This window comes from Drosophila guanche, unplaced genomic scaffold (genome assembly GCF_900245975.1).
Source record: "Drosophila guanche unplaced genomic scaffold, DGUA_6, whole genome shotgun sequence".
Lineage (NCBI taxonomy): Eukaryota > Metazoa > Arthropoda > Insecta > Diptera > Drosophilidae > Drosophila > Drosophila guanche.
In genome coordinates, this window is record NW_022995784.1 from 38,138 (window position 1) to 59,372 (window position 21,235).

Sequence of the window (21,235 nt, forward strand, 5' to 3'; positions counted from 1 at the left end):
TTATAATGGAGTTATATAATATTTATCTACATCAGTTTTCGGCACGCACACACGCACATGCTTTGCAGTGCTTCTGTGTGCGTAGACAGCAGTCAAAACGGACCATCCCAGTTGGACCATGAAGCAACTATAAACCGTGGTGGGACCACGACCAGTTTGTACTCTTATTATTGTAAAGTTGCTCTCTCTCTCTCTCTCTCTGCACGCCCTTTCACTCGGACTTATTGACAGCATTTTTATGTTTCCCTCTAAAAAGCCGACGAGCCCTCCTTTATAGTTGCTTCATGAGTTGGACTAAGTCGCTTGAGTACTTTAGTAAGCATGAGTACACAATGCGTGACGTTTTCGCTTCAAATTGACAGGGGATGAAACACGTGGGAATCCAACCTTTTTGTTCGCGTCCATTGGAAGGCATGTAGAAGTGGTCGTTGTTGTAATTTCAACTTCGTGAATCGCTCAGAGTTCCTTCCAGTGCAGTTTCCGATAGCAGCACTACAGAACACATCTTTGCCACAGGAACCTATTAAGAACCGTTCCGGAACTGTTCAATGTAATCATTCCACAGCACATCCGTGGCATGCATAAAAGAGCGTTCTCAAAGAACGCGAAAAGAACATACATATTTAAACAAAAATATATATTTTCAATTTCATTGCGTTTATTAAATTAGACAAAAATAGGCAATGGGACAAAAAAAAGAAAGAAAACTGTAATCATGTATAAATTGTCCTTGTGCATATCCATTTTTTAACCAATGGTGCTTCAATCCCTTGTATGTTATCTGAATAATAAAAAAACCGCATATAACTATTTTTTTGTAACTACATAAATACAATATCAAACAGAAATCAGATCAGTTTGAATATTATTTCATTATAATTTTTTATATATTCAAATCATACCTTTAAGGTACGGCATCAGCAACTCTTACTTAAATTTGTTGCTATTTGTGCGAATAACGGTTGTATGTAACGCACAGAAGGAATTCTTTGATCAGCATCAATAGCCGAGTCTACGGCTGTCTGTCCGTCTTGTTGAGCGCCTGGATCTCAGAGACTATAAAAGCTAGAGCCACCAAATTTTGCATCCAGACTTCTGTATGCTCACACTGTTACAAGTGTATTTAAAAAATGAGCACCGCCCACGCAAAAGGGCGAAAAACTCCTAAACCTACAATTTTGAAGATAACAGAAAACTAAAATCACCATTCTGTAGGGAATGACCATATCTATCAGATCACCAAATTGGGATCCGATTGGATTATTATTATAGAATGAAGAAATTAATTTGCAGTGGCTAAATCCACCACATTTTCTCATTCACACTCTGCTTCTGCAGTGAGCAGCCTCTGCTTCTCGCGTTCCTCTGCCTCTGCCGTGACTCTGCAGCGTGTGGCTCTAGGAAAGGGGGGCGAGCTAAAGGAGCTTGTTGGCCTGAGAAGTGTTGTAGATGTAGATGACAGATAAAGAATAAATTTTAAGTTTGAAAAATAACCGCTAAGGGAAGATGTAATGAGTACTGGGTATAAAAGTTGTGACGCGTAAAAATCGTCTCACACGTCTATTCTCGTTTTCTTTTGGATATTTCTGCGCACATACCACACTCCATCGTTGAGGTTATGTTAATATGTATGTATGTATGTACATATGTACAGTTGTGTTCAATAAAATAATAGTGCCGAGCCACACAATTTTCACCACTATTTTCGGACCCTTCCAGTCTTTCCAATTGACCAAGTGATACCTTTTTGAAAAGCCTGAAATGTACACATTAGAACCCAGAAAAAGTCCTGTAACATTTGCATTCCGTCTTCTTGTTTTACATGACTTCAGAAAAATACCCATAAAATCTGCTGTTCAATAAAATAGTAGTGCTGGGTGCAAGTATTCAAACAAATTAAAAATCAAATTAAATCAATTCAAAAAAGTTACCATCAGTAAGCTTAATTTATATACTGAATTGCTGAAAGAAATGTTGCGGTACTTTTGTTTTTGGAGCGTAAAAGTATTTATTGAACGGTCCAATATGGGAGACTATAGAATTAGACTAAAAACTAAAATCAGGAGGTATAATGGAATTGAAAACTAATTTGAATGTGCTTTTACTGTTATATTTAATAGTTTAAAGTTAAAGGGTGCTTCTTTAACTTTAACTTAAAAATTATTTTTTATGCGAAAAAATTGTCTTTTAGTAGATGGTCGAAGATGGTTGAAGGCAAGACCAAGGTCTTCAATATAATCAAAAAGTTATGAAAACAATTTTATACCGCTCTAAAAGTTTTTGACAGTTAATAAATGACTGATTACGCATTATTTATATTACACATGGGTACACGATTCATTTATTCATTGTGGCCAATTTGGCGATCTGATAGATATGGTCATTCCCTACGGAATGGCGTTTTTATCTTTTCTTGTATCTTCAAAATTGTAAATTTGGGAGGTTTTCGCTCTTTTGTGGGGGCGGAAGGGGGCGTGGCTCATTTTTTAACAAATACAATATACCCTATTTACTCTTCGAATAAAAGGTATACAAATACACTAGTATTTCATTGAACAGCGGATTTCATTGGTACGTACTAAAACTTTACATGTACATATGTATTTATGTAAAAGGAACGAAAAAAAAGCTAAAAAGGTCTGCATATAAATAAATAAAGCTGCATATTTAGACTTAACTGCATAAACTTTCCGTTTCCAGAGCACTGACCAAAAGAAAAAGCAGCGAGTAACTCTGCCACCGACGAGGCCTCCTTATAGTTTCTTCATGTCTCTGAGAGCCGAGCAAGCGTGATGAATAAGCTGGTGCTCCTCCACTCAGTTGACGACGTTACCTATTAGTAATTCTACCATGGGCCAGGCCATTGAGGAACACCAGCTTGTCAGTAGTTTGCCAAACGTCGACGAAAGAGGTTGTGTAGCGCACGATTTTTTGATTGTCTTCTTTTTCTTCATTGTTTACGAACTCATTTCGAGACTTTTGGCTCTTCCAAAATGCTCTTCCAAGGCTCTTTTTATGGATAGTTTCACATTTTCATCCCATGTTATTGTGTTTACCGAAACCTGGTTAAAGCCGGATGCGCATGTTGGAGCTGCGGTGAGTAATAGTAATTAGTATGGGCAAATACCGTTAAGCACTAGACTATAAAATCTCATGTCACTCAACTCCCCCAGAGAGGATGTTCGGCGGATGTTCCAGCACGCTTACGACGGCTATCTGACGCACGCCTCCAACTATGACGAGCTACGCCCACTTACCTGCGACGGCCACGACACCTGGGGCAGCTATTCGCTTACGCTAATCGATGCCCTGGATACACTGGCTACTATGGGTAACTTCACCGAGTTTCAGCGCGTCTTCACTCTGCTNTATGTAAAAGGAACGAAAAAAAAGCTAAAAAGGTCTGCATATAAATAAATAAAGCTGCATATTTAGACTTAACTGCATAAACTTTCCGTTTCCAGAGCACTGACCAAAAGAAAAAGCAGCGAGTAACTCTGCCACCGACGAGGCCTCCTTATAGTTTCTTCATGTCTCTGAGAGCCGAGCAAGCGTGATGAATAAGCTGGTGCTCCTCCACTCAGTTGACGACGTTACCTATTAGTAATTCTACCATGGGCCAGGCCATTGAGGAACACCAGCTTGTCAGTAGTTTGCCAAACGTCGACGAAAGAGGTTGTGTAGCGCACGATTTTTTGATTGTCTTCTTTTTCTTCATTGTTTACGAACTCATTTCGAGACTATTGGCTCTTCCAAAATGCTCTTCCAAGGCTCTTTTTATGGATAGTTTCACATTTTCATCCCATGTTATTGTGTTTACCGAAACCTGGTTAAAGCCGGACATTCTTAGTTGCGAAGTTTTGGCAGATCGGTACACAATTTATAGGAATGATCGTTCATCTCGACGTGGAGGAGGGGTCCTGATTGCAGTAAACTCTTACTTTAAGTCAGAACTTTTCCTAGTCCAGGTCTCACAAGACCTGGAATTCCTCTGTGTTAGACTGATTCTTCCCGGCCAGTCTATTTATGTCACTTGCTCGTATATTCCACCGACTTCGGATGTACTAATATACGAGCAGCATTTGTCTGCCTTACAAACTGTTTCTTCTTCGCTATCTGATAAAGACCATTTAATAGTTCTTTGGGATTTCAACCTGCCAGGTACTGTCTGGTCTTCGGTTAACGAGTCAAACGAGTTTATTGATGGCTTATTAGACCGGGCCCTGTCTCAAGTCAACTATGTAAAAAACTCCTTGGGTCGATTGCTTGATCTGTGCTTTGTCTCGGATCCGACCGTAGAGTTCTTAACACGAGCACTCCCGCTCACTATACCTGAAGACTGCTATCATCCTACTTTCGAAGTGTCGATAGATATTGGACCTACTGTATCGGATCGTGTGAGTAGGCTATCTGAACGCGTCCGCTGCTTTCGTAAAGCCGAGGTTACGAAGCTCAATAACTTAATTCGAAATTTTGATTGGTCCGCTCTGTACTCGTGCACTGACGTCATTGAAGGCACAAACATTTTTTATAATGTACTTGACACAATTTTTGACACGTGTGACCCACTTTCATGTCCGACTAGATCTGCAAAACCTCCTTGGTTCACCAAAGAGTTATCCAGTCTAAAGAACCTAAAATCAAGACTATTAAAAAAATCTCAAGAAGTTGGTTCTCCCTCTTCTCTTTCTAATTACTTAATAGTTCGCTCAAATTTCACTGTTCTTAATTCTCAATGCTATAGGAACTACCTCCTTCGATGCAGGATACGTTTTTCACAGGACCCTAAACAGTTTTACAGCTTTGTAAACAGTAAGTGTAGAACGTCCGCACATCCATCCTCGCTATCATTTTTGAATATGTCTGCAAACAATGATCAGGCAATCGCCAATCTTTTTGCACAATTTTTTCAAACCACCTATTCCCAGGAAATCTACCCACGTCATAGTATCCATATAGTTTACCAAGGTCGAATGGCATTTTCTTCCCTTTTTTTAATGAAGGTTCCTTACTTCATGAACTTCAATTAGTTAAGCCGGTATTTTCGCTGGGCTCTGACGGAGTTCCCGGCTGTGTACTCAGGTACTGTGCCGAGTCTTTGTGCGGACTTTTGCTTAAACTATTCACTCTATCCATCCATTCTTCTAGCTTTCCCCCATCTGGAAGGAATCCTTTATAATTCCTCTCCATAAGAAAGGTAGCAAGTCTGACGCTAAAAACTATAGAGGTATATCTAAGTTATCCGCTATTCCTAATATGTTCGAGAAAATGTTAACTCCGCATTTGCAGCATCTCTGCAAATCACTTATATCTCCAGCTCAGCATCTATTTCTACGGCGACGATCAACAACCACTAATCTTTTAGAGTTCACCTCCTTTGTAACTAAAGGATTCCAAGGTAACTTGCAGACGGATGTTATTTACACTGACTTCAGTAAGGCATTCGATTCTGTAAACCGTTCTCTTCTTGCACAAAAGCTCGACCTTCTAGGGTTTCCGCCCAATCTGTTGAGATTAATTTCTAGCTACCTGTGTTCTAGGTCTCAAAGGGTCCTTTTCAAAAACTCCTTATCTTTAACTGTTATGGTTACTTCTGGAGTACCACAGGGTAGCCATTTAGGCCCCTTACTTTTCACACTCTGACCTGCCTTCTGTATTAACAAATTCTCCAGCACTTATGTATGCGGATGATGTTAAACTCTGTGTCCAGTATAAGGACATTTCATTTCACTCTCGCTTGCAATCTGATCTCAATAGCTTTCAGTCATGGTGCTGTTGTAATTGTTACAACTTAATGCCTCGAAGTGCAATGTAATGACTTTTTATCGCTCCAGCCCCTTCCCGGCTCCTTACACCCTCTGCGGTAGTTCTCTTGAGAGAATTACATTGGTTGATGATCTAGGTGTTAAACTAGAAACCAAGTTAAAGTTTTCTGAAAACATTTCTACCATGGTAAATAAAGCCATGGGTGTGCTTGGGTTTATAAAGAGGTGGTCAAAGGAATTTGATGACCCCTATATAACGAAGAATCTCTATATCTCGCTTGTTCGTACGAGTTTAGAATACGGCTCATGTGTATGGTGCTCTCAGTACAACATACATCAGGACCGTATTGAATCAGTACAGAAAAACTTTTTATTATTTGCCCTACGGGGTCTCAACTGGGATGCAACTGTGAGACTGCCATCCTACCCTAGTAGACTCCTTTTAATAAACCTTCCATCCTAAGTTAATCGTAAAAAAATTCTTTGTGTAATTTTTATGCACAAGTTGATCAAGGGGGATGTAGACAGCCCTGACTTGCTGAGCCGCATAAACTTTACGATTCCCATTAGACCCACTAGAAACTTTATTCCTTTGTTCCTTCCACTATGTAGATCGAATTATGCCTCACACGAACCCTTTAGGGTTTTAAGCTCGGATTATAATTCCCTCTACCACATTATATACTCAACTAACTCCCTTCCTCTTCTAAAATCTCTTATGCTAGCCTACCTCTCCCGTAGTTAGTTTCATTTTAGTTTTGTCTTGTTTCTGATTTTGGTAATTTTGCTTGCTTAGCTATAGTAGCTCTAGTCTAGTTGTGTTTAGCTCTAATTTTCCTCGAATATTAGCCTAAAATCTATCTTTCCTGCATGCTCGCGACCGGTTCGGTTAATCGCCCAGTCGTTGCATATCAACGTCCAGACAATGGAAAAAAAACGAGAAGGGACGTGTGAGACGCTTCTTACGCACACAATTTTTATACCCAGCACTCCGGACTACATCTAGATGTAGAAGACATCGCCAAACACTAGATATCGTTCACATTACAGAACACGTAGTAAAAAGCCTACTAAATAAAATACATCAAAAAAATTGGATCAGTTAATCGTATTTTCCAATTTATGAGATATTTAAAACAGCAATAAAATTGGTACTTTTTCCCTGCACATTCTGTGCAATAATGACCGCTAGGTTTCACAGCAGATTTTTCGAAAGTGGCGCCATCTATGAAAATTTCTTGTACGCAACTTTGATGGTCACTCTTTTTCTAATACAGAGCGTTAAAAACCGTGTCTTGGTTTTAACTTTTAAAAATTAGCTTTTGGCCACTGTTTCCGCAACTCCTCGCAACCAGTTCAGAATTAAAATCTCGAAATAAAAAGCCAAGTGCTGCGGTTCGACCGAGTCGGAATTCAAATCAATTTAATCTCTTCTTCTTTTCAATTTCGATATTCACCTATTAAATGCATGTTCTTCCTATTTCTCTATCGTATTCACATATCACATGTATGTTCTATAGCAACAAGCTTCTGTCAGTATGTCGTAAATGCAACAATTCAATACTTAATGCTACAAATTCATTTTACTTATACAAAACACTAATTGCTCCGGGCAATTATAATTAGGCTAACTGGCGTAAACAGCCACCAAAACTGGTCATTGGGACAATAGTGCATCTGCACCTGACCGGTGTTTTGTCAAATTTTAAATAGGCAGGGGCCGAGTGAAGCAGAAGCAGAGTGTGAATGAGAGAATGTGAAAGGAACAACAAAAGCTGCTGGACAGGGTGGGTTTAGCCACAGCAAATTACTTTCTTTATTTTGGCTATAATAATGATCCGATCGGATCTGTCCGTCTGTCCGTCCGTCTGAGAACTAGCCTACAAACCAGACGGACGGACGGACAGACGGACAGATCCGATTGGATCATTATTATAGCCAGAATGAAGAAATTAATTTGCAGTGGCTAAACCCACCCGTCCCGCAGCTTTTGTTGTTCTTTTCACATTCTCTCATTCACATTCTGCTTCTACTTCACTCGGCCTCTGCATCTACCATCCCCCTGCCCCTGCCTCTGCCACTGCCGCGAGTCTGCAGTATGTGGGTCTAGGAAGGGGCGGCGAGCTAACGGAGCGTGTTGGTGTGAGAAGTGTTGTAGATGTAGGTGACAGATGAAGAACAAATTTTAAATTTGACAAAACACCGCTAAGGTGCAGATGTAGTACTGAGTGCCGGGTATAAAAGTTGTGACGCGTAAGAAGCGTCTCACACGTCCCTCTCGTTTATTATTAGAAATAAACATGTCTGCAACATATTGTTTGCTATGCCGATCCAAAACTTTGAATGGAAACTTTTGTGGGAAACATTTTAGTGATTCCGACTTTTTTTACAGAACGACCGTAAATGGAGCAAAGCGGAGATGTCTGATACCAACTGCCGTACCCCAGAAACCAGAAGCAAATCAAGTGTTCACAGAACATATGGCATCAGCTTGTGGCGATACAGTTTTTGAGTTTAGCTCTCAAACCGAGTATGTTTAACATTGATTTCCTTTTTTGTGGATATTATTATGATTAATTTGCAGACAAGAATTACTTGATTCTGCGCTTGCATTGGAAAATTTGCGTTTGCAAAAACAAGTTGCAGACTTGCAAAGGGAAAATGCAAAGCTCTCAACTCGGAAAACCTCAGACATTTAAAGCTTCAGTTTATTCAATATTCACGAATTCGCAAGTTAGAGAGAACTTGAGAACGGCGGAAAAAGGGTATTATGGAATCGAGATGACAGTTCGAATGCGATTTTTCTTCATGCTGCTGGTCCCCGGGCATATCGCCATTTGCTCAAAAAGGGGTTTCCACTTCCATCCTTATCCACTTTGGACAGATGGTTGCATTCAGTGAATGTACAACCAGGCATTTTAGATTTTGTCATATCCTTGATNTAAAATTTGTGGGAAACATTTTAGTGATTCCGACTTTTTTTACAGAACGACCGTAAATGGAGCAAAGCGGAGATGGCTGATACCAACTGCCGTACCCCAGAAACCAGAAGCAAATCAAGTGTTCACAGAACATATGGCATCAGCTTGTGGCGATACAGTTTTTGAGTTTAGCTCTCAAACCGAGTATGTTTAACATTGATTTCCTTTTTTGTGGATATTATTATGATTAATTTGCAGACAAGAATTACTTGATTCTGCGCTTGCATTGGAAAATTTGCGTTTGCAAAAACAAGTTGCAGACTTGCAAAGGGAAAATGCAAAGCTCTCAACTCGGAAAACCTCAGACATTTAAAGCTTCAGTTTATTCAATATTCACGAATTCGCAAGTTAGAGAGAACTTGAGAACGGCGGAAAAAGGGTATTATGGAATCGAGATGACAGTTCGAATGCGATTTTTCTTCATGCTGCTGGTCCCCGGGCATATCGCCATTTGCTCAAAAAGGGGTTTCCACTTCCATCCTTATCCACTTTGGACAGATGGTTGCATTCAGTGAATGTACAACCAGGCATTTTAGATTTTGTCATATCCTTGATGGGAAATGCCGTTTACACTGACGAGGAGGACAAAGTGTGTATTTTGTTTTTTGACGAGATGAAAGTCGAGACAAATTATGAGTACGACCACTCTTTGGAAGCAGTGCAAAAACAACGAAACTATGTTAAAGTCGTAATGGCACAAGGCTTGCGCAAGTCTTGGAAGCAGCCGATATATTTCAACTTTGATAAGAAAATGATGATATCCACATTGAACATGCTCATTAAAGGCTCTACATGGTAGGGTATCATGTCGTCGGAATCGTTAACGATATGGGTCCCGGGAACCACAAATTGTGGACAAGTCTTGGAATCTCGCCTGGTATGAAGTAAGCAAAACTTTAGACTTCTCTGACTAATTTATAAATATTTTTTAAATTGGAACTACTGGAAAAGTGTATGTGTTTGTAGACGTACCCCATCTTGTGAAGTTGATAAGGAATCACTTCCTTGATTCAGGGCTTGTCGTTGATAGGAAAGTTTTAACCCAGCAAACCGTGAGGCGAGCAATGAACCACGCTTCCACATCGGACCTTTCCATTATGTGGGAAGTTAACATCTGTTACATCTGATCATCTTAACGTGCGCTCTGCGGGCAGTCAGAGAGTTAAGCTGGCAACTCAGCTATTTTCAAACACCACAGCCACCTCATTCACTTATGTGGATCTGGTGTCAGCAGGTGGGCTAAAGAAGCCGAATTTTGCTGGAAAAAATGATAAAAAGTTAAAAAAACACTGAATTGGATACAAAAACCAAAGAATTATTTTTTAAAATGAGGATACAATTTCGAATTAAAGATTTAAATAGAAGAATTAAAATTCAAAAACAGAAACAAAGACTAAGTGGTCATAAAAAATATCTTAAGATTTTATTAAAACATACATATTAAAATGTTATTACTTGTTTTGAACTATTTCGTTTTATTTATTATCGAACATCTTTTCTTTGCTGTCCGCAGAAACAATAAAAGCGAAGAGTGCAGAACGTGAAACGTTTGCTATCTCTCTCTAGCGCTTGCCTCTCTGAGAGCTTAGAGAGCGTGGTGAATAAGCAGGTGCTCCTCCACTCAGCCATAAAGCAACTATATAAGGAGGTCTCGTCGGAAAAAATTATGGACTAGTGCGAGTGCAAGGGCTCTCGCTGTAAGTGTGAGGGCAACGACAATGGAGTGTGTTGATTAATCATTTGAAGGCAATGTGAGTAAACATAATAATTGTTTCATAGTTTAATTTTTAATAGTTTGCTACATAATAGTAGCCTGTGTTCTGAAAAAATAAACAATTAAAACAAATTGAAACAAAAATTTTGTCCGCAACCAACTTTCCACGTCGACAAGCAAACGTGCACGTAACTCTGCCACCGACGAGGCCTCCTTATATAGTTGCTTTATGCACTCAGCTGACGACGTCACCTTGTTCCTAATTTCACCATGGACTACGACCTTATTAGTAATTTCACCATGCTCAGATCGACAAAAATACTGGCCGATTAAATCTAGATAGTCAGCCGATAGTATTTTGTGGTATTGATAGTATTTGTGTGGTTTTGTTAGTATTTGTGTGGTATTCGTTGGTATGTTGCTAGCAGCTCGACATATATAGATTTGGGTTACGTTCCGAGAGGGTACATAGCAAACAGAGAGTGAAGTCTCAAACAAATGGAGGCAACAATGCCGCTGAAGTTGAAAGATAAATGACCACCGTGCTTCTAAAAGAGCTGAAGGCCATCAAACGGCAAAAGAAAAGGAAACAATTCTAATAGATTAATTAGATTACATTTGTTAACTTATTTGAACGCCAATAGCTTCATGTTGCCAAGACACAGACCCTGCTGTGCTGTTAACAAAATGTTTTAATCTGTTTTCCTTTTGCGACCAAGTACTGCTCCACAGGGTAGTGCCGTGGAGGGGCGAAGGCAGCGATTTGGGCTCCAAACCATTCAAGTTTGAAAAGAAAGGGTGCTTTGAGGCACCATTTTACGACTTTGCCACGGGCGCAAATATTCCTTTGAACGGCCACTAACCAAATAGTATAACTAACATGAGCAGCGACTTTATGTATGTACATATGTATGTACAATTGTATATAAATGTATATAAATTAAGTATATATATATTATGTATATAAATTTGTAAATTTGATTGTATTTATAATTTATAGTTAAGATAATTGTTACTTTATTGTGCACAAATTTAAACATACATAGTATTTACATAATACATATATTCATATTTAAATTATGTACACAAATAAAATAATAATAGGTACGCGGTGGGTCTATGCAGATTTTAATGCCATGCTTGGTCATCAAACTTGAGTCAGTTGTCCAAATCTCGATTTGCCGATGGGAGTCGGAGGAATATGTGCAAGGGTTAATGTGTGTGTACATGTGCAAGGCCAGCAAACATGTCTCCATGTTCCGTTCCATCAAAACTCCATGCTTGTTCACACCGTGACCCTGAATACACTAATGGAAAATATTTGCAACGCAAGGTCAATTGCCGTAATTCATTATTTGTATACATATTCAGATGTTTATATCCGTTACCCGTTTCATCCTTAATTATATAAAGCATATAAAGGTCACACAAAAAAGATTTATTTTGATATTGAGGGGCAAGCTTCTTCATAAAGTCTTGATTGTTTTCATTTCAAATGGTATGTGAGATCAGAATAAAAAAACATGCAAACGATTTCAAGCACTAACAATTAAAGCGCACATTTTTTTTTTCTCTCTCTTTATATTTACAATCTGTTTTTAAACAATAAGTAAATTGTATAATTAATATGCAATTAACAGAAATAGCGCAGATGAAGTCGAGAAAATAGCCGACGACTAGAACAGAAATTGGAAAGATGTATGTACATATATATACATATGTGTTTACATATGCTTATGTACGCATATATGTTTTTATATTTATCTGAAAAGATTTGTCTGTAAAAGATGGATTCGGTAACAATGTTGATAAGACGGCAGCAACGAAGTCGAGAAGCGACGGCGTTTCCATAATATGCATACAATTTTGAATAAAGCAGTATAAAATCTGCATTTAAAACAATTACAGCATTCAAATACAATAACAACTTTTATTGGTATATTTATTTTTTGCAACCCCCAAAGGTCCGGCCACCAATCCCCACCCCTCATTCTGCATATGTTGCGGTAGGTCAGTTTCATACGCCAAGCCCCGAAAACAAAATCAAATCATCAAAACGAATTTTCGTTCCATCTCACTTCAGAAAGTCAGCGCACCAACACATACGATACTTGCAGTGTCCGAGTGAATCAAGCCAGAACCGGTTTGGAGCGCTAAAAAATCATTGGCTACACGCACTTACACAGATGTAGCTGGGACTTCTGGCTGCGTGCTCTACACGCACTGATACAAATGTAGCTGGGACTTCTAGCTGCGTGTTCTACACGCACTAATACTTGTAGCCGTGACGTTGGCAGAGGCCTGGGACTTCCCGACGCACATTCTGCGGTGACGTTTCGCTTCCTTTGAATTGACAATCTACTATACATTTGGTTAGTGGCTTAACTGTATCTTTCGCTGCGGTATTTAATCGGCTGGTCTTTTGGTATTTTTTCTGCTGATCTGACTACTCAAATGCAAAATTATGGTGTCCAAATTTTCTGTCGCACAAAAAACAGGGTTGATTTCGTATCGTTTCTATGAAAATATTATTCCTGATTCTGCCGCAAGAAAGTTTTGCGCATCTGGCTTTATTATAAATGGTGCTTGGGGCACCGTTTTACAGCTTCGCCCCCGTCGCAAATTTTCCTTAAAGACCTGTCTCCAGCACCGAAAAATATCCTTGGCAGGAATTGGATATTCTCTACTTTCGACTTGCAACATGAAGTAAAAGTCAAGAACAATTTCAATAATCTTCGTAAAACGGAAGTATTGAGATAATTTCATGAGTTTTTATTGATTTGGGTGTCCTAATTTTTTTTTCCTCGCGAACTAGTGCATATTCTTATCGATATATCAAATATCATATATTTTTATGACTGTCAGAACTAAATCACAACTAATTGATAAATCAGTATTCTAGTCGAGGTAATTTTATTAATCAAATTATTTAAAGTAATTATTACACTTACACATCAATCCATTTCACTATTATATATTTTGTTAAACTCTTACACACGACGACACTTTAAACTAAGCATCATATTGTTTAAATTATAAGAATATACCTATGCAACACCATGCATGGTCTCATTAACAACCATCGATAGTCAAGAAAATATCGACAGCCCCATCATCGAACCACTAACCAGTGATCGAACTCAAGTACCTGGTTAATGCGGACTCATCGACGTGCGACCATCCAATTCCGCGGCAGCGATTAAATACCAAAAAAAAATAGTAATTAACTCAAAATAATAATTTAAATATTACATCACAAATTATATAATGGTAATGGTTATAACCAGTAATGGTTACCCTGAAAGTATGGCGACAACTAAATATGTAACTAGGGCTGGGAGGTATTTAGTAGCGATAGAAGTGCTGCTGGTACTGCCAACCTTCTTAAATAATAATGTGGCGCGGTCATGTTTTCAAAAAATGCATATATGCATAAACAAACGTGCTTATAAAAGATCTTCCTTTATTTATTTATATTACAAAATACCGGCAATAGTGTGCTATTTAGAAATTGCAACTGATGCCGGCACCGCGTGCCATTGCTTGGGCGGATCTTTGACAAACCTAGTGAAGACAGTCTTGGTGCGGTCTTTCCCGTCATATAAGCCGTAAACCTGGGCGAATCCAAAGTATGCACCAACAGTAACGACCCCAATCACCGGAACCATGACAGCAAATCCTCCCAGACATGCAAAGAACATCATAGAGACAATAGTTAGAAGAGTGCCTGTAACATAAGGGGAAGTCTGGTAATAAAATCATCCTCAGCCCGAGTCCGAGCTCCTTCCTACCTTCTAGCACCAAGAGGCCCGTGAAAGTCATCACCATGGTGGCGATTCCGAAGCCGAAAATGATAAGGAATGGCAAAATGAATACCAAGCTAGCTGCCAGAAAACAGATGGCAATGTGAGGATTGCGGGCGCACCAAACCGCAGCGGCTTCGAACAGCTCGCTTCCTCTTATCTCGGAGATAACACAATGTCGAACCCGCAGCCCTGAAAGTACCAAAAGGAGAAATCAGAGCCCTCACATTGGACTGGGCAGCGGTCAGCTACGACTTACACGACTTTTGCAGGGTGTGGAGAAGGAGTTCATGGAACTGATCCAGACTAGGGGCCCGCAGATTGGGTTGGGCATCATTTGGCGGGTCGCTGGAATTCTTATTATTCGTTGCTGGTTTCTGTGATTTCGCACCTCTGTTTTCGTTTTTTGCCTTATTCGAATGAGCCTATTAAATCATTAATGTGTGTATATGTATGAATGTGCTTGGAAATAAAGTCATTAAGCGGAGCGGAGGCTGAAATAAACGTGAACTTTGGCTCCGTTACCCACACCAACACTTCTCGCTTCAGCCAGCCTATTTCATACCATTTTGTGCGGCTCCTATCCTTAATAAAATAACTGGTGGCACTGTATAAAGTCGCAAGTATTCGGAACGGAGCGGAACTGTATTTTGGATTTTCTATTGTAAAAACTAAAGCGCAGAACGTAAACATTGAGTGAACTGGACTGCCAACTGGCTTGCAAACGCGCGTTTGGAGCTAGTGTTGTCACACTACTGCGGATTTAAAATTTGTTTTTTGTGTTTTTAGTGAAGCAAAAAGCGCAGTCCATTGAATGGTGGACGCTCCGTGAAACGTTCCGCCATCAGGTGTTCGCCATGGATCGTCATGCTGCATCGCATTTTTGGGGCATGTAGGAAGTTGAGGTCTAGGGAGCATTTTCGACCCTGCACTGGCAGCCAGCCGTACATCTGCGATTCCAGCAGCGGAGTTGCCGAGTCCAGCTGCCTCTGTTGCTCCAGATGTCTCTCCGGTTGGGTGTAGCGCAGGAAGCGCAATGGCTGCGCCGGCTTCCGTTGGTCGTACGCGGCGTAGAATTTGCGAGTCAACAAATACTCTAGGGATGAGGAGCAGGTGGAATAAATGAGGAGATCAAATCGTCTGTCAAGGCACCTTTGCTAACCGGCACGAAGGCATCATAGAGGCGTATATGCCTGTTGGACTTTCTGATCAGCTCCTGCTCAAAGGCGTATGGCAATGGACGCGGATCGCCCGCATGGTGCTCCTGCTCCTGCCCACCCTCGCCATCCTCCTCGCCATCACCATTCTCCAGTGCCCTGCTGCTGGACCTCATATTGATTGCCTCTCAACAAAATCGTACTTGAAGACGAACCGTCACTGTATGGTCCCCGTCGCGTGTTGCCACCGTTTGACTTGCTTTACTGAATGCAAAAACACGTTTATAAGTTGGCTCTGCCGTCCGTCTCTGCTCATTTTGCTTTCATTTACAAAAATTACACTCATTAAACTTTTGCCATTGTAGCTGTTGTTGTCGGATGGATGGCAGGCAATGTTTCCAATCTTACACACGCATCCTCATGGCTGTAGCCCCACCATACAATTTCTGCCATGCCCACCCCATCACGACCCGACATACAACGCACACCGCACATGGAAAAGGAGCCGCCTCGCGCCTCGAGCCTCAAGCAGTTTTGGCAGGCAGGATGGGGGGACCCACAATCACAGTTTCGTCGACGTCAGACGCTATTACTGGCCCGGCCTGCCATAGAATACTAGTTTCGTTATACTTTTTCACTCCCAGCATTCCATTTCCATTCTCATGCCTATTCCCCTCAGCAACTTTAATTTATCTTCGTTTCCAGTTCATTTCATGTCATGGGCGTAATCTGGTACGAGCCAAACCGAATCGAATCCAAATCCTTGAAGTATGTAAACACAAATTTCCGAAAATAAACCCATTGAAATGATTACCATTGCGTGTTTAGACAATCGCAGGCGCGGCCTGGGCCAGAAACATCCGCAACCCTTGCCCCATGAAGAAACTATAAGGAGGCAATAAAGCAACTATATAAGGAGGCCTAGTCGGTGGCAGAGTTATTCGCTGCTTTTCACAATTTTCAGTGCACGTTTGCTTGTCGACGCGGAAGGTTGGTTGCAGACGATTTTTTTTTTTTTTTCAAAATTTTTCAAACGGGGAACATAACCTCTACGCCAGGTAAGTATTGGAGCAAAACTGTAACAAGTTACATATTTCGACATGGCGATTTCCCCCTTGTAAAGGCGGGCGGCCAAATAATTCCCCTCTACCCAAGGGTAGAGCGGTAACTTAAAACCTCAAAAAAAAAAAAAATTTTTCAAAATGTTTATTCTTTCAAAACACTGACTACTTTCATGAAGCAAACTATTAAAAACTAAATTATGTAACAATTATTATGTTTTTTCACATTGCTTTTAAATGATTAATAAGCACACTCCATTGTCGTTGCCCTCACACTTACAGCGAGAGCCCTTTCACTCACACCTTTCACTCGCACTATTCCATAATTTTTTCCGACGAGACCCCCTTATATAGTTTCTTTATGGTTTCTTCATGCTTATGTAGTTGCTTTATGCTTATAGCTTCTTCATGGCCTCGTGGGTGCAGAGTTACTCGCTGCTTTTTCCCAATTTCAGTGCTCGTTTGCTTGTCGACGCAAAAGGTTGGATGCGGACAAAATTTTCTTTTTTCAAATATTTTCAAACTTTAATTTTTAAAACACAGACTACTATAATGTAGCAAAGTATTAAAAATTAAATTATGAAACAATTATTATGTTTTTCCACATTGCTTTCAAATGATTAATCAACACACTCCATTGTCGTTGCCCTCACACTTACAGCGAGAGCCCTTTCACTCGCACTAGTCCATAATTTTTTCCGACGAGACCTCCTTATATAGTTGCTTTATGGCTGAGTGGAGGAGCACCTGCTTATTCACCACGCTCTCTAAGCTCTCAGAGAGGCAAGCGCTAGAGAGAGATAGCAAACGTTTCACGTTCTGCACTCTTCGCTTTTATTGTTTCTGCGGACAGCAAAGAAAAGATGTTCGATAATAAATAAAACGAAATAGTTCAAAACAATTAATAACATTTTAATATGTATGTTTTAATAAAATCTTAAGATATTTTTTATGACCACTTAGTCTTTGTTTCTGTTTTTGAATTTTAATTCTTCTATTTAAATCTTTAATTCGAAATTGTATCCTCATTTTAAAAAATAATTCTTTGGTTTTTGTATCCAATTCAGTGTTTTTTTAACTTTTTATCATTTTTTCCAGCAAAATTCGGCTTCTTTAGCCCACCTGCTGACACCAGATCCACATAAGTGAATGAGGTGGCTGTGGTGTTTGAAAATAGCTGAGTTGCCAGCTTAACTCTCTGACTGCCCGCAGAGCGCACGTTAAGATGATCAGATGTAACAGATGTTAACTTCCCACATAATGGAAAGGTCCGATGTGGAAGCGTGGTTCATTGCTCGCCTCACGGTTTGCTGGGTTAAAACTTTCCTATCAACGACAAGCCCTGAATCAAGGAAGTGATTCCTTATCAACTTCACAAGATGGGGTACGTCTACAAACACATACACTTTTCCAGTAGTTCCAATTTAAAAAATATTTATAAATTAGTCAGAGAAGTCTAAAGTTTTGCTTACTTCATACCAGGCGAGATTCCAAGACTTGTCCACAATTTGTGGTTCCCGGGACCCATATCGTTAACGATTCCGACGACATGATACCCTACCATGTAGAGCCTTTAATGAGCATGTTCAATGTGGATATCATCATTTTCTTATCAAAGTTGAAATATATCGGCTGCTTCCAAGACTTGCGCAAGCCTTGTGCCATTACGACTTTAACATAGTTTCGTTGTTTTTGCACTGCTTCCAAAGAGTGGTCGTACTCATAATTTGTCTCGACTTTCATCTCGTCAAAAAACAAAATACACACTTTGTCCTCCTCGTCAGTGTAAACGGCATTTCCCATCAAGGATATGACAAAATCTAAAATGCCTGGTTGTACATTCACTGAATGCAACCATCTGTCCAAAGTGGATAAGGATGGAAGTGGAAACCCCTTTTTGAGCAAATGGCGATATGCCCGGGGACCAGCAGCATGAAGAAAAATCGCATTCGAACTGTCATCTCGATTCCATAATACCCTTTTTCCGCCGTTCTCAAGTTCTCTCTAACTTGCGAATTCGTGAATATTGAATAAACTGAAGCTTTAAATGTCTGAGGTTTTCCGAGTTGAGAGCTTTGCATTTTCCCTTTGCAAGTCTGCAACTTGTTTTTGCAAACGCAAATTTTCCAATGCAAGCGCAGAATCAAGTAATTCTTGTCTGCAAATTAATCATAATAATATCCACAAAAAAGGAAATCAATGTTAAACATACTCGGTTTGAGAGCTAAACTCAAAAACTGTATCGCCACAAGCTGATGCCATATGTTCTGTGAACACTTGATTTGCTTCTGGTTTCTGGGGTACGGCAGTTGGTATCAGACATCTCCGCTTTGCTCCATTTACGGTCGTTCTGTAAAAAAAGTCGGAATCACTAAAATGTTTCCCACAAAAGTTTCCATTCAAAGTTTTGGATCGGCATAGCAANCAGTGTAAACGGCATTTCCCATCAAGGATATGACAAAATCTAAAATGCCTGGTTGTACATTCACTGAATGCAACCATCTGTCCAAAGTGGATAAGGATGGAAGTGGAAACCCCTTTTTGAGCAAATGGCGATATGCCCGGGGACCAGCAGCATGAAGAAAAATCGCATTCGAACTGTCATCTCGATTCCATAATACCCTTTTTCCGCCGTTCTCAAGTTCTCTCTAACTTGCGAATTCGTGAATATTGAATAAACTGAAGCTTTAAATGTCTGAGGTTTTCCGAGTTGAGAGCTTTGCATTTTCCCTTTGCAAGTCTGCAACTTGTTTTTGCAAACGCAAATTTTCCAATGCAAGCGCAGAATCAAGTAATTCTTGTCTGCAAATTAATCATAATAATATCCACAAAAAAGGAAATCAAAGTTAAACATACTCGGTTTGAGAGCTAAACTCAAAAACTGTATCGCCACAAGCTGATGCCATATGTTCTGTGAACACTTGATTTGCTTCTGGTTTCTGGGGTACGGCAGTTGGTATCAGCCATCTCCGCTTTGCTCCATTTACGGTCGTTCTGTAAAAAAAGTCGGAATCACTAAAATGTTTCCCACAAATTTTACTTGTATTAGTAAATGTAACGCCGCTGCTCTTCGACCACACCTCCCTTCTGCTTTCGTCTCTTGCAACTAAAATGCTTCCATTCAATGTTTTGGATCGGCATAGCAAACAATATGTTGCAGACATGTTTATTTCTAAATATAAACGAGAGGGACGTGTGAGACGCTTTTTACGCGTCACAACTTTTATACCCGGCACTCAGTACTACATCTGCACCTTAGCGGTGTTTTGTCAAATTTAAAATTTTTTCTTCATCTGTCATCTACATCTACAACACTTCTCTTACCAACACGCTCCGTTAGCTCGCCGCCTTTCCCTAGACCAACACACTACAGACTCGAGGCAGCGGCAGAGGCACAGTTCGTACACAAAAAAAAAGACAGAAAAGCTGCGGGACTGGGTGGGTTAAAAGTCGGAAGAGGCATTGGCAGGGGGAGGGCAGAGGCAGGGGCCGAGTGAAGCAGAAGCAGAGTGTGAATGAGAGAATGTAAAAAGAACAACAAAAGCTGCGGGACGGGTGGGTTTAGCCACTGCAAATTAATTTCTTCATTCTGGCTATAATAATGATCCAATCGGATCCCAATTTAATGATCTGATAGATATGGTCATTCCATACGGCATGGCGTTTTCAGTTTCTTTATCTTTCTTATCTTTTATCTTCAAAATTGTAGATTTGGGAGGTTTTCGCCCTTTTGTGCGGTCGGAACGGGGCGGGGCTCATTTTTTAAATACACTGGTTTCAGTGTGAGCATACAGCAGTCCGGAGCCAAAAGTTGGTGGCTCTAGCTCTTATAGTCTCTGAGAATTAGTCGACAAACAAGACTGACAGACGGACAGGCAGGCGTGGCTCCATCGACTCTGCGATTGATGCTGATCAAGAATATGTTTCTTCATGCTAAGAGAGGCAAGCGCTAGAGAGAGATAGCAAATTTCAGATACTAATTTCACCATGGCCTGTCGTACAGCCGCTAGAAAGTAACTTCTGCGCTTCAACATTTCTTATCGCTTCCATACGAATATCATCCCTGATTTTTCTAGCGGCCACTTTTTTTCGATCTGAGTACTAGGCTTTACTTTATCTTCTGTCGACAGAATCAAGTGACGAGGAAGGAAACAAGCAAAACAAGCGCAAGAGGCGTAGAAAAGAGCATTAAATGAAGACCATTTAAAACATATTAGTGCAGTCGAATATACTCGGTACTCATTTTATCAATTTATTAAGAGAAAAAGAAAAAGTTTATTCCATTGCCAATAATGCGGAGCTTTCTCCATGCATTGCTGTGTGCTAAGCTCCTTATCCACACTAAAATAACAACCTAATCCTGCTCTCATCCAAAATTTGAATTTTACTATAACAAAATTTGATTATTTCGAGTCCAAATTTGCGCTCTTAAATTATGGAATATGGATTGGTGATCAAGTTGTCCTGGTAAACCTTTTCTCCGTGCAACGATGTGAAAAAAGGTAATTAGTTCTTATATGTGAGCAGAAGTTTGATGTGTCCATTTATCTTCACAACTTTACCGCAGAGTTCGCTGTACAGTGCTCTCCTAAATTGTCCTATCCAAGTTCTTTATCGGCGGAAGATGTTGCGTAAAGTAAAACATCAATACATACAAAACAGGCCATACAAAACATGATATTTTCTACAAATTTAGATATTTGACATAAACGATGCAAAAAATATCCTACCGATTCTATCGTATCAAATACAAA

The 21,235-nt window shown here is 40.0% G+C and overlaps 3 protein-coding genes across 4 annotated transcripts; 1 reads left to right on the forward strand and 2 right to left on the reverse strand.

The window, feature by feature from the left end:
• The first annotated feature begins 2,847 nt into the window (after positions 1–2,847).
• LOC117591504 (ER degradation-enhancing alpha-mannosidase-like protein 2) lies at positions 2,848–3,495 on the forward strand. The gene is made up of 3 exons (XM_034284800.1): positions 2,848–3,096; positions 3,174–3,401; positions 3,465–3,495. The coding sequence occupies exons 1-3, from the start codon at positions 3,077–3,079 to the stop codon at positions 3,493–3,495; spliced, it is 279 nt and encodes a 92-aa protein (XP_034140691.1). The 5' UTR covers positions 2,848–3,076.
• Positions 3,496–13,903: 10,408 nt separating this feature from the next.
• LOC117591483 lies at positions 13,904–14,978 on the reverse strand. Its single transcript, XM_034284769.1, has 4 exons — positions 14,829–14,978; positions 14,523–14,688; positions 14,252–14,455; positions 13,904–14,187 (listed from the first exon to the last, which is right to left on the reverse strand). The coding sequence occupies exons 1-4, from the start codon at positions 14,829–14,831 to the stop codon at positions 13,961–13,963; spliced, it is 600 nt and encodes a 199-aa protein (XP_034140660.1). The 5' UTR covers positions 14,832–14,978; the 3' UTR covers positions 13,904–13,960.
• A 46-nt stretch (positions 14,979–15,024) lies between these two features.
• LOC117591484 lies at positions 15,025–16,252 on the reverse strand. Of its 2 annotated transcripts, none has more exons than XM_034284770.1 (2): positions 15,416–16,249; positions 15,025–15,359 (listed from the first exon to the last, which is right to left on the reverse strand). In XM_034284770.1, exons 1-2 carry the CDS (start codon positions 15,594–15,596, stop codon positions 15,049–15,051), a joined length of 492 nt encoding a protein of 163 aa, XP_034140661.1. In that variant the 5' UTR covers positions 15,597–16,249; the 3' UTR covers positions 15,025–15,048. The 2 variants fall into 2 exon arrangements, with proteins under 2 accessions (XP_034140661.1, XP_034140663.1); XM_034284772.1 differs by having other exon boundaries at positions 15,237–15,359; positions 15,426–16,252.
• Positions 16,253–21,235: the final 4,983 nt, after the last annotated feature.

Excerpts from the sequence above, each read along its gene's own strand:
- LOC117591483 (XM_034284769.1), bottom strand. Across the intron at positions 14,456-14,522 it reads CCACACCCTGCAAAAGTCGT|GGCTGCGGGTTCGACATTGT; the intron begins GTAAGTCGTAGC and ends TGGTACTTTCAG. Across the intron at positions 14,188-14,251 it reads GGGCCTCTTGGTGCTAGAAG|GCACTCTTCTAACTATTGTC; the intron begins GTAGGAAGGAGC and ends CTTATGTTACAG.
- LOC117591484 (XM_034284770.1), bottom strand. The coding sequence starts at position 15,596 with ATGAGGTCCAGCAGCAGGGCACTGGAGAATGGTGATGGCGAGGAGGAT. Across the intron at positions 15,360-15,415 it reads CTTCGTGCCGGTTAGCAAAG|AGTATTTGTTGACTCGCAAA; the intron begins GTGCCTTGACAG and ends CCTCATCCCTAG.